At 41.5% G+C, this 12500-nt stretch overlaps 1 protein-coding gene across 1 annotated transcript; it reads right to left on the minus strand.

Moving 5' to 3' along the window:
* Positions 1-8451: 8451 nt before the first annotated feature.
* LOC104455688 (scopoletin glucosyltransferase) lies at positions 8452-10233 on the minus strand. The gene is given in 2 exon segments (XM_039315244.1): positions 8452-10049; positions 10051-10233. Coding segments are annotated over 2 exon segments (1464 nt in total). The 5' UTR covers positions 10129-10233; the 3' UTR covers positions 8452-8663.
* Between the last annotated feature and the right edge of the window lie 2267 nt (positions 10234-12500).

A 12500-nucleotide genomic window follows, 5' to 3' on the forward strand; every position in this document is an offset into this window, starting at 1 on the left:
GGCAATGTGCTTCAATGAAGATAATTTTGGAATAAAATAATGTTTTCAAACTGTCAAGGGCTACGGATCTACAAAACTAGGGCTAGACCAATGGGTATGATCATAACGAAGGAGGGATTTTGGCTATTGCCAAGCACTTTTTGATGCTGATGAGGGATTTACATGTGTAATCAAGACTGAGAAATGTCAAAATCAATTCAAGTGTAAAGGAGTCTATGTTCGTTTAGATGCATTGAGAGGTTCTCCAAGAAGGATGTAGGAGTTTTGTGGGGTTTGATGGTGTCGCGACCAATTTTTTCGGGGTTTGAACCACCTAGAGTTTGGCTAATGGATTGTTAAGCCTAGACTTAACTCGGGCTCTCCCAAGCCCATACCAATTCGTGACTTTCGGTTTAAGTTCTTAACATGCAAATTTTTTAATTCGGAGTCGCCACTAATCTATTTTTTGGTGGGTCGATTAGAAACCCAAGTAAAGTAATAGGAGTTTTACTTTACTCCTACGAAGAGACTAAAGGTACGGGGACTTGGTTACGTTAAATTTCTCTAACGCCCTTTCGGTACCTTTTTTTTTTTTATTTTGAAAAATGTTTGGCAGGCACCTTGAATTGATTTTAAGCTATCTCACTAACATGTAAGGTGTTCATGCAGGTGCGCAAGCCACCAATTTAACACCCAAGAAAGTAATTAAATAATGCAGGACTTACCTCAAAGCAACGAAAGCATCTGCAGTGTTAAATTGAAATCCACATCAACAACCCTAGATATGGTTTCTAATTAACACGCAATTTTTTTGTTTTGTTTTCACTTAATTAATGAAAATCATGCAATATGCAATGCATGCCACTAATTTAACATGAAATGATATGACATGGCAACATGACTTAGCTATATGACCTAAGCAATATGACATAACTAAGCATGTAATCTATCCTAAGCATGAGATGATTTATTCTAAATAATTTTTTTGTATTTTCTATGAGATTCGAAATTAAAGAAAGGCAACATTTAAATATGCAATCTAAATTAATCTAATGACCTAATCTAATGACGGGCAATTTCTAATTAGAAATGAACCTAACAATAATCACTAAATGACATGCAAATGACATTTTTTATTTTGAAAATGCAATCTATCCTTGAAATTGCAACTAATTTATCCTAAAACAAATTTTATGAAATTTGAAATGATCTAGCTAGATTAAGATTCTATCTAATTTAAACTAGGATTAAGTCATATTAAATCCTAATTTAAACTAAGACATTATCTAAATCTAAAATGCAATTTATCTGAAAAAGATGATCTAAATTTAAAATGAATCATACAATTCTAATCTAAAATGCACAATGATTTTTATTTGTGTTTTTCTTTAAGAAATTCGAAATTAAAACTAACATGCAAAACTAACAACCTAAATGATTGCACTTTCTTTTTGGATTTTTCATTTAAAAATTCGAAATAAGATTGCTATCCTAAATATGCAAAATGACAACAAACCTAATCCTAATTAAGATTTTTTTGATTTTTTATTTTACGAAAATATGATTTGACTCAACCAACTTGACGATAACAAATCAAACAAAATATAAGATTGATATCCAAAATTGATGAACCATATCTCGCGCATGAGATCGGGTTAGTAATTTTAAATTAAATCGCGAATCGAATCTCGGGCTTGAGATTGGATTGTCGATTTTTTGTAAGGAATTGCGAGTCGGATTTCGGGCGTGAAAATCGGACTGTCAATCCCTAATTTGAGAGCCCCTCGAGTTGCGAATATCACGCTAGGGATTTCAATCATGTGCATCAACGAATATATCAAATAAGGAAACGGATTTTCGGAAATCAAAATAGACAAAATTTTTACCTATTCCGAATATTGGCTCCCAAATTCCAATCCTCGGTTACGGCTACTCGCGAGTGATATGGTAATGCTCGGCGAGGCTCACAGCTCAGACTTGGATGTCGGGACTGGATTTTGGTGGTGTTGAAGCTCACTGAATTGGACTTGAATTGCCCCAACAAACTGTCGAGGAAAGCCAAGAGTTAGATACCGTGTAATCGTCTAAGAAATTTCGCTAAAGCAGCAACTTGGTAAGGCTCCAAGATCTGCGTTCGGGAGTCCACTGGTGGCTCAATTGACGCTTGAAGGTCTGAGTGCTTGCTAGAGAAGCCGAGGGCGCTGCTGGGATCGATAACAAACTGCTGTGACGCCGCTTGGAGTCCGCTGGTTTGATTTCGTCGGATCAGCACTGGAACTTGCTGCGTTCTGGGCTCCGTTTGACCTATAGTCAACGAACGTCTCCCCCTCAATTGTATGGATGTATCAATTGTGCGGCCCTCATCTTTGTTGACTATTGACCTCTGAATATGAGGACTTTCTCTCGTGTAATGGCACCTTTTGTCTTCTTTACACGTGTTGATCTTGTCGAAGAAGGAAAGGCATGATGAAGATGGGATTTCGTTGATTCCTGGGGACAAGTGGTGCGGCACAGGTGATGCGGGTAGTGAGATCAGCAACTTAGCGTTATCGTGGAGTGAACAGTAGCTTCGTCGTCAACGCGGCTAAACTAGAGCAGCAGCATCGTCAAGGTTGAAGACAGCGAGCTCAGCATGGCAAGGCTTGCGGCTCGTCGACAAGTTGTCACGGATGATGAGAGCGAGGGGCAGTGACAACGTGTTTTCGCCAAGAGAATTCCTCTCTCTTTTCTCACGTATTCAAACCCTAGAGGAGTCCCCCAACGAAAGAGCTTTTCCTCTCAATGGCCGTGTATTCAATAGGTGTGGCCTCCTCCTTTTTCCTGTGGTGTAGCAACCTATTTATAGGTGAGTGAACTAGGGTTTTAGATCAACATCCACGAGAATTTTTCGAACGCAAAATTCCTTCACCAATTTTATCCCATATTGATAAGGATTCAAGATTATGATAGAATTTTTCTCTAAATCCAAATCTTTCAAAACCAAATTCCCATATTGATAAGGATTCAAGATTATGATAGAATTTTTCTCTAAATCCAAATCTTTCAAAACCAAATTGCAATATTCTTTTACCCATCGGTCTATCAAAAAGATTCATATCTCGGAAAAATTTTAAAATATTATATTCCCATGAGATAATTTTTAATTATTAAAAAACACGGGCTTGGGCCAACCCGCTCGCTTCGTGGCCCGATCCATCTAATTCGAACTCATCCGCCACCAGTCCAATAAAATGCAAAAAATGCAAAAAAAACAAAATAAATGCAATATAAATCTATATGCTATGCAATTAATAAAAATTAACCCATAATTTCCTATGCAATAAATAAATAAATTAAATCGTCAAAATTTAGGTGTCAATGATGGTTACCATTATCATCAGTATATAACATCATGGGTCTGGTAGTTGTGGGTATACTTGGAATGAGTAGTAGTGGGACAAGAAATATACAAGACATGTCATTAGCTTATGAGTATCATAACAAAACCTAGGGATTACAGACCTTGGAAAAAAATTTAAGTACTGAACTTTTTTTTGTGATAAGCAAAAAAGATTGCTCCAAGTACTAACAAATCTAATGCCTCAAGCCGAATATACAGTTTGCTTGAGGCATCTCCATGAGAATTTCAAGCTGCATCATAAAGGAGGAAAAAAAGAAAAAATTGGTTTCTAAGGCCACAAAGACAATTTGGATATGTAATTTTGAATTAGTAATGGAAAAGCGTAAGGCAGTTGATGAGAGTTTTTCATTGGATGTCCCAAAGGCTTCCAGTGTAATAGAGCAAGTCCAATTTTAGGACAAGCTCAAAATTTAACATTTTTCTGAACAACTAGTGTGAAAATTAACAAGAGCATCATTGGTGTTATGGATTGGCCTATCCCCACAATGCTTGCAGCTATAACAGTACAGCTCATAGAGAAGATTCATAAGTAAAGGGATGAAATGGCGAACAACAATTGTGTTATCTTTCCTAGAAATCAGGATATTAGAGCTTCAAAAGCAGGTTTTCAACGTCATTGATTCCTAGCTGGAATGTGGAGGAAAATTTTGAGTTGAGTGAGCCATTTGGAGATAATATGGTTGTTAATATTATTGAAGATGGGATATTAGCGAAATCCCTTGCTATTGTGTTGTGGTGGTCATGTACACAAGGGAAGAGCTTGAAAAATGAGTTCCCACATATTTGAATAAGGAAACGTTCATGCAGACCTATAGCCATGTTGTGCATACTTTAGATTCCAAGTAAACATCGCCTTCTAGAGAACCATTACTCACATAAAATGTGTCCAAGCAAGTTGATAGAAAAAATAAAGAGAGCAAAGTGAATGAAACGACTAATAATAAATTGAGAAAACGAAAGAAGAAAGTTGTGTGAGAGTTTGCAAGAACAAAGTTGAAGAGGCAAAATACCACAGTCCTACATGGGAATTGTGGTGGATAGACTATAAAAAATGTCATTACAGGAACTCATTTTTCAAGCTCTTCCCTTGTGTATATAAGAGCTACTGCAACATGATAGCATGATAGCAAATGATTAAGTGACCAATTTCGACTCTAATATTAACAATTCTCTTATTTCCAAATGGCCCACTCAATTCAAATTGATCCTTCCCATTCCAGCTAAGAATCTGCTGAAAATTACTTTTAAAGCTCCAATATCTCGTAGATCCTAGGACAGACCACACCAATTTAGTTAGTGCGTATGAATCTCTCCATGAGATGCACCACTATAGCTTCAAGCATTGTGATAATAGACTTGTTCTTGGCTCAATGTATACTCTTGCAGAAGCTTTCAATTTAATTGCTCAAGGAAAGATTACATATTAAGCTTGTCTCAAAGTCGAACTCGCTCCATTGTACTGGAGGCTTATAGGGCAACCAATCATAAGCCTTCTCATTACCTTTCTTCAGCTCCTCCATTGCCATTTCATAATTAAATTCATTAGTTATCATTGCAGCCTTTCAAACAAACTTTTTGAATTCCAACCTTTTGTGATGCAGCCTAAAGTTCTCACAAAAATGCTTCAAGCAAAATCTATATTTTGCTTCAAGCATTGCTTGCATCAATCCCTTCTGCTTGTCATGCATAAAAAAAAACCCATTACTTTAAATTCTTAGAGTCTGTAATTCATAGGTTTTACAATCATATTAATAAGCTTGTGCCATGTCTTGTACGCTTCTTGTCCCACTACTATCCATGCAAGGGGATACATTTGATTGTTGCCATCTATGCTCATAGCTACTAGAAGCGTGCCTTGTATCTTAATGACAAATGTCAACCATCAAACCACACAAACCACTCGCATTATTCTTCTAAAAAACCCCTCAGTACATCGGCAAAGGAAGACTCCTCTACACTTAAATTGGTCTTTGACATGCCTCGGTCTTGATTACACATGAGGATCTTAAGTTGGCATCAAAAAGTTCTTGGCAGTAGCTCATAAGCAACCAAAATTGCTCCTCCTCCTTCCATGTGATCATTTCTATTGGTGTTGCCCCGACCATGGCCCTTGATAGCTATAAAACATTCTTGGACTCCATTATTATCTTTCATTAAAGCACCTGGCATGTAGTTTCTCAACTTATCACAAGATTTGATCACCAGCTATTTAATTGCTTACTTAAGGAACATATAAAGCTCAATTGCATGTATGTACAAGTTTAAAGGTTTTGACTTGTATTGCGCACCTCTTCTGCACTTTGGAAGCATAAGCCTTCAGGACACACTATTCTCAAATTATTTGGTTCATTCTTAATTGACCTTTCCCATCTCCCATTTTTTACGACATAGTTCTTAATAGACTTTTTCAATTTCTTAGCATTACCAAAAAAAATCCCTAACTTGAAGACAAGATTCCTGGTATCTACTTCAGCATTGAACTTGGGATGTGTACCTATTTTGGTTATACTCACTACCGTCTCCAACAGCTCAATTTCCCTCTATTGAACCATCACTGTTGGCACCCTCATTTCTTGAATTTCTTCTATATAAATCATTCATATTAATAAAGGCAAACTTATCTTCTTTAGCACCCTCAATATCCCTACTATCAAACGTATCTCGAATGTATGTTGTGTGCCCAAATCACCCATATTGATACATCCCTTGACCATTGAATCACTTTCATTGTATTGCGAAATATCATTTTCCGATGTGCATTGATTTATTTTGGGATCCAAAAAGTCCTAAACATAATTTTGCAAATGTTTTTACTTTTTTGCCAATTAAGTCAATTAGGTGAATTTTGATTAGAAATCGCTAATGTGGATGCCGGTCATGCCAACATAGAATTGTTGGGTGTTGACGTAAACAATTTTTAATAATATTTAATATTTTTTGGAATTTTTATTTACTTTTTATTTTTATTTTATCTTTTATTCTCTTTTCCTTTTTTAATTATACTTTTTCTTCTTTTGTTTCCCTTTTCCCCTTTGACAATGTTCGGTGGACGTCGGTGAGGACAGCGTTCACCTGGGCTAGGGCTAGGGCTAGGGCTAGGGCGAGGGCGAGGGCGAGGGTCCCTCGCTTGCAGAAAACATCTCCAAAATAAAACATGATCAGAAGGTTTGGACTTTGAAGCCATTGCCAACTCCCTGAACAAGTGGATCGTCATCTTCGTTCTCTTCGTCTCCTTCCTCGTCTCGCTCAGGAATCGCAAGGGCTCAAGTGCAGATCAGTATGGACGGCCCTTCGCCCTCTATTTTTCTTTGGATTCCCTCTCGCCCGTCCTGCTTCAGAGGAACGATGATGGGGTCATCGACCGAGAAGACCCCGCGCTCGGGCTCCAGGACGACTTCTACCGCCACACGTGCCCTGCTACTAAAGAAATCGTGAGGTCATCCATGTCCAGAGTCTACTCCCAACGCCCCGAAGTTGCCCCTGCGCTTCTCCGTCTCCTCTTCCACGATTGCTTCATCAGGGGTTGCGATGCTTCAGTTCTCATGGACGGTAGCCATGGAAACCGAAGCCCCCTGTGGGGCGGGCCGGTCCTGGCCCCCACTCAATGTGACAGAGCGGCCCTCACCAACCTGGCCCAGGCTTCCCTCATTGATGGCTGGCAGAGGAAAATGAAAGGAAAACGAAAGAAGAAATGGAAAAACAAAAGAAAAGGAATAAATAAATAATTTTTAAAAATATGAAAATATTATCAAAAATTGTCTTCATTAGCAACCATCGTGTGCCACGTAGAACGGCCAGCATTCATATAAAAAAATTTCGGCCAAAATTGACTAGATTAACTCAAGTGAACAAAAAAGTAAAACGATTTAAAACTTAATTGATAAAATTGAAAATTTTATGATTGAATCAGTAAAAATATAATAGGTTTAAGACTTTTTGAACAATTTTCTTGATTTATTTTCTGTTTGTTTTGCATGTGCACAGCATGGGGACATATAATAGATGGTTGTCCCCACTTAGCATAACTAACGATGCACCGTCCCTAACTTGATCTCTAAGCTTGGGCTATAGTATGCTTTTTCTTTTTCTTAGTGCATAAACCTCAGCACAACATGACCGTCGCTAATCAACTGTCGAATGTCAAATGTCTTCTTGTGGATTGGGTTGTGTTGGAGTGGTTAAGGTAGAAAAAGTCTGATGACTATGATCTATTGGGACCCCAAGAAGCCTATGATCCCTTTACCATCGAAGGGGTCCATCTCATTGACCAACGTTCATGTTGACCTAACCTTTGATGTTGATATGGTGAATCATCTATCGTTCAATTCGAGAATCCTCTTGACAATGTTATCCTCTTATGGCTACAACCCGTGAGAGTTTACTATCGTCCTTACCAATTAGTGCAAATTTATTTAATTCGTAGATTTCTTTTTTAAGGAAGAAGTTTTGGTAAAAGTCCTCAAACTTGTATAATTAAGAAGAGAATGGACCTGAGTATGTCCTTAAATTGTTCCATCTGAACTTTGAGACATAAAATTCGGAGGGATTCTCGCTTAAGCAAAGAAGATAAAGATTCACTGAGGAACATAGGGGCCGTGGGGGATAGTAGACTCCCCATCTTTCTCCCAAAAGAAAAGTTACTACTAGATAGACAGGTATAGTAGCTTTCCATGCCTAGAGTGAGGTAGTGGAACTCGCAAGAATTCCTACAAAGTCGACCTGTGCTTCACAAAATGTCTTTCAACTAACTTGTTGGGCCAATACCCTTGATTGAAAGACATTGTGCAAAAAAGGTTTGGTAAAAGTCTTTAATCCTATATATTTAAGGGGAGAAAACTCAGCAGAGGTCCCAAATCTTGTGTACTTTATGAAATTCTAAACTTCTCAGCATTATAATCGGGTGCTAAACATTCTTTAGAAAGTGCAATAAAGTCCATTTGGTAAATAGTACAAGATGTAAACTTCTATGTGAATTTGGCATCTCTCAAGTTATATGTTCTTGATTAGATCCTTTTCCTCAATTCTTACCAATCAACCCTCTGGTTTTGCCGTCTTGTTCATAAATTCGTGCCTTGAGAACTAAATCAACCATGTTCTTGTTCGAGGGGGACAAAAAGAAGAATTGGGGGATTGAAACATATAGCTATCAAATCAATAATATCTAAAATGAGCATTGAAATCGTCACCACAGCCTTATACTTCGCACTTAAATCTGAATCTCTGGTTCCTTAAAACACACCACGAATGTCACCACCTTACTTATTCCTCACAAAACCATAGTTCTTCAACCCGAGCCATATGTCCTCAATTCTTCTATCAAAGCCCCCAAATCATTGTACGAAGAACCCCCTTCTTCAACTGCCCTTTTGGCCATAACCCCAAAGCTCCTTGCTCTGCCTCTCATCTCTCCTGCGCTCTCCCCCACCATTATCTCTTTCACCGCCCTCTCGACCGCCTCTTTCCTCACGAAATCCCCCACTAACCTTGCCCACCGCCGGGCCCCGACCCCGACACCGATTCTCAGGACCTCGGTCACCAGCTTCTCGTTGTAGAACTGCTCCGCGAAGATGGGCCACGTCACCATCGGGAGCCCCGCGCTGATCCCCTCGAGCACCGAGTTCCACCCGCAGTGCGTCACGAAGCCCCCGACGCTCCGGTGATCGAGGATCAGGACTTGCGGAGCCCATCCCCGGATGATCAGCCCTCTGCCTTGGATCCTCTTTTCGAACCCTTCGGGCAGCCAATCGTCCTGCCCTTCACCCTCATTTCCTTTCTCTTCTTTTCTGTCCCTGCTCACAACCCAGACGAAGTCCTGGCCAGAGGCCTCCAATCCCGTGGCGATCTCTTGCAAATGCGCATCCGAGAACTTGGACGTTGTGCCGAAGCAGACGTAGACGACCGAGCCGGGCCCTCTCGAGTCGAGCCACTTGAGGCACTCGTGCCCGTCGATAGATGCTCCCTTCCCTCCTCTCTGGGCCTTCTCCTGCAAATTCCTATTGCACAACGAAACAGGTCCTATGTGCCAAGCTCTCTTGCCGAGAGCATTCCTGTAGTGATCCACATAACTCGGCTCAAGCTCATGGAAGCTGTTCACTATCATCCCGAAACATCGATCCGCAGCTTGATAAGATCTCTTCAGCAACCTGGTGAAATCAGTCTCGACGCTGATCTTCAGCTCATCCCGGATCTGAGACCTCGTCATCATGATTTCGTCCGGCAGACCGAGCAAGCGAAACAGCTCGTCGTCAGACGAGACCTTCTCGTGAGGCCTGTGCCTCTGCACGCTCTCGGCCGCACACATGGAGAAGAAGCTCGTCCCGTGGAAGGCTAGCCTCGGGATGCCATGCCCGGCCGCTATGTCGTTCGCAAAGGGAAAGAATATGTCGGCAACCAGCGCGTCGGGGGCCAATTCCTCTACGAGAGCTTCCAGGGGCCGAGACAGCATCGAGATGGCCCTGAAGAACTTCAGCTGGATGTCCTGCGTGGTGACCATGTCGAGGTTCTCGAGGCCTTCTGGGAGACCGACTTCTCGGGTCGGGAACTCGATGGTTCGAAGGTCGATCCGCGATCCAACGTCGATCTGTAAAGAGTTCTGGAAGACAGGTGCGTTGTGTGGGGTGGTGATTATGGTGGCTCTGGCTCCCCTGGCCGTGAAGAGCCTGGCCATGTCCGAGGGTCGGCAACATGTGGCCGTGAGCCATTAGAGGGAAGAACAGGACATGGACTCCTCGATCGGATTCCTGTTCCATGGCGACGATGACGAAGAAGATGAAGAGAAGGAGGAGGAGGAGGTTATGGAGGTTCAAGAAAGTGCCGAGTGATGGTAGGAAGGAGAGATTGGGAATCTTGTCATATGCTTTGGCTGCGTTTGGTTCAGCATTTGCAATGGGCTTTGAGTCCAATGCAAATGCTGAAAGCCCAAAGCTACTTGGGAAAAATGCGATAGTGTTTGGTAAAAAAATTTTGCAAATGAGCTTTGTGTTGAATGTGTGTTTGGTAAGAAAACATTTGCAATGAGCTTTTGATGGTATAATGTGTATATATATATTTTCTTTTCTTTTCTTTTTTTTTTTTTTGAAAAATCAGCTAAACCCTTCGCCGGCCGGCGAGCGGATCTGCGCGCGGCGGCCGTCGGCTGAGGTCGCCCGAGGTCGGGCGACCTCCGGCGAGGGTCGCGCGACCAGAGGGCCGCCGGAGGTTGCCCGAGCCCTCGGCGAGGGTCGCGCGACCCACTCGAGGGTCGCCGGAGGTCACCCGACCTCGCGCGACCCGGGCGACCGCCGCTGGGTCTCGCGGGTCGCGGGCGAGTGTCGCGCGACGCGACCCGGGCGGCGGTCGCCCGGGTCGCGCGACCCTCGCACAGCGCGGCCGCGAGACCCGGGCGGTGGTCGCCGAGGTCGGGCGACCTCCGGCGGCCCTCGAGCTGGGTCGCGCGACCTTGTCTGAGATCGCCCGAGGTCGGGCGACCTCGGCCGACGGCCGCCGGCGCTAGATCTAGCTCGCATGGCGGCGTCGCCGTGCCGCCCTTCGCCGGACCGGCGAAAGGCTGCTCCTTTTTCATTTAAAAAAAAATATAAATACGGGGACAATAATGGAAATATGAAAAATCAATGAGGGTAGTTTAGGAAAGAAAAAATATTTTCAAAGATTTCCAAAAGTACTTTCGCTTTCATTTGAAAGCTCCTTGGGAGGATTGCCAAACACCCCTCTTTGGCTGAAGGAGCTTTGGGGGCTGGATGGGCTTTCTAAATGCCCATCCAAACGCACTCTTTGTGCTCTTCCAAGATTTTTATTTTAAGGGACTGCCGACTTAAAGGTCGTCGTCGGGGACCACTTTAGTGTGCCGTGTTTGGAACTCTACTGAGTATCCACGTGACTTAGTATTTGTGTAGTTTTCATATGCTGGCTGGCCTTCCCTTTGGTAAAATGATGTTTCGATCTCGGAATTTGGAGTTTGGTTGAGAAATCACTCCTGATTTGCAATCGTTTATGGCCTTTTATCTCCTTAATTTCGTAGTTTGTGCATTTCACAGCTTTGAAAAACTTTGCATATTCCTCATTTGACTAGCAAGATGTTTTTTGGTGCGCTTGAAGCATGAACGAAGCGAATCTCCCTCAAATGAAACCCGCGTGTACGTGTGAAAGGATAGGGTATACTCCCAAAGTAGGCAATAATTCCTCTTGACAAGCTGCAAGGAATCACATAAAATGCGTTAATAGAGTCTAGCACGCCAGTTCTGAAAGGGTTAAAAGCGTGAAGTAAGTTTCTTTTTATTGAAAAGAGATGGAGTGTTAATGGAAAATTTATTGGTTAGTATAGAAAGGAGATAACCTAGCCTGAGTTTCATTCAGCAAAGGACCATGAGCAATCCATGAAGCATGAATCTGTCTATCTCGGGAGATAATACGTGCGGGAGTAGAGAAATGCAAATCCAATGACTATAGGGAACTAATTGGCTACCAATTAATGTCAAACACTATATACCACGTTCATTAAGTGACAAGGACAGTCTCACTTTTCAAATCCATTTAGATGAGATGAGCAAAGCTATTATGGCTTGGTGTGTTTAGCTTTTTAATTTAATGCACCGGTGAGTAATTACATCCGAGGCTTGTTGCTTTTGCATAAAGCTATACATATGGTTCAAGATTATGACAAAATTCAAAACAATGAACTCAAATACTAACAAGAAAAGAAGTTCAAGTTCAAAGGACGTGGATAACACGAACAACCCAATATTTTATAGTTTAATACTCATGTAATTCAATCGAATTCTTTACATATGATAACCCGAGTGACATCAGATTCGGTTCATATGAACAAGCTCATATTTTTTGTGTATTTATTGGGCTGCAGTTTGCAATCAATGCCTTTCACCATTTCATCATGGAAAGTCTACAGTCTACACAAAAGTCATTCCAATTTTGAGGAAGCACAATATTAAAACTCCAATTTTCAGAAAATTTTCTGTCACAAGAATATTGGTGCCACAAGAATAACTCGCTCTTTTTTCTTTCTTTCTACCAAGCATTGGATTAGTTCTAAAATGCACGGCGCGAGAAAAAAATTGTCCTTGCACACTAGATATTCATTGTCACGGATCTAGACAGTTGGTCAGTT

This window comes from Eucalyptus grandis, chromosome 6 (assembly GCF_016545825.1).
Source record: "Eucalyptus grandis isolate ANBG69807.140 chromosome 6, ASM1654582v1, whole genome shotgun sequence".
NCBI classification, from domain to species: domain Eukaryota; kingdom Viridiplantae; phylum Streptophyta; class Magnoliopsida; order Myrtales; family Myrtaceae; genus Eucalyptus; species Eucalyptus grandis.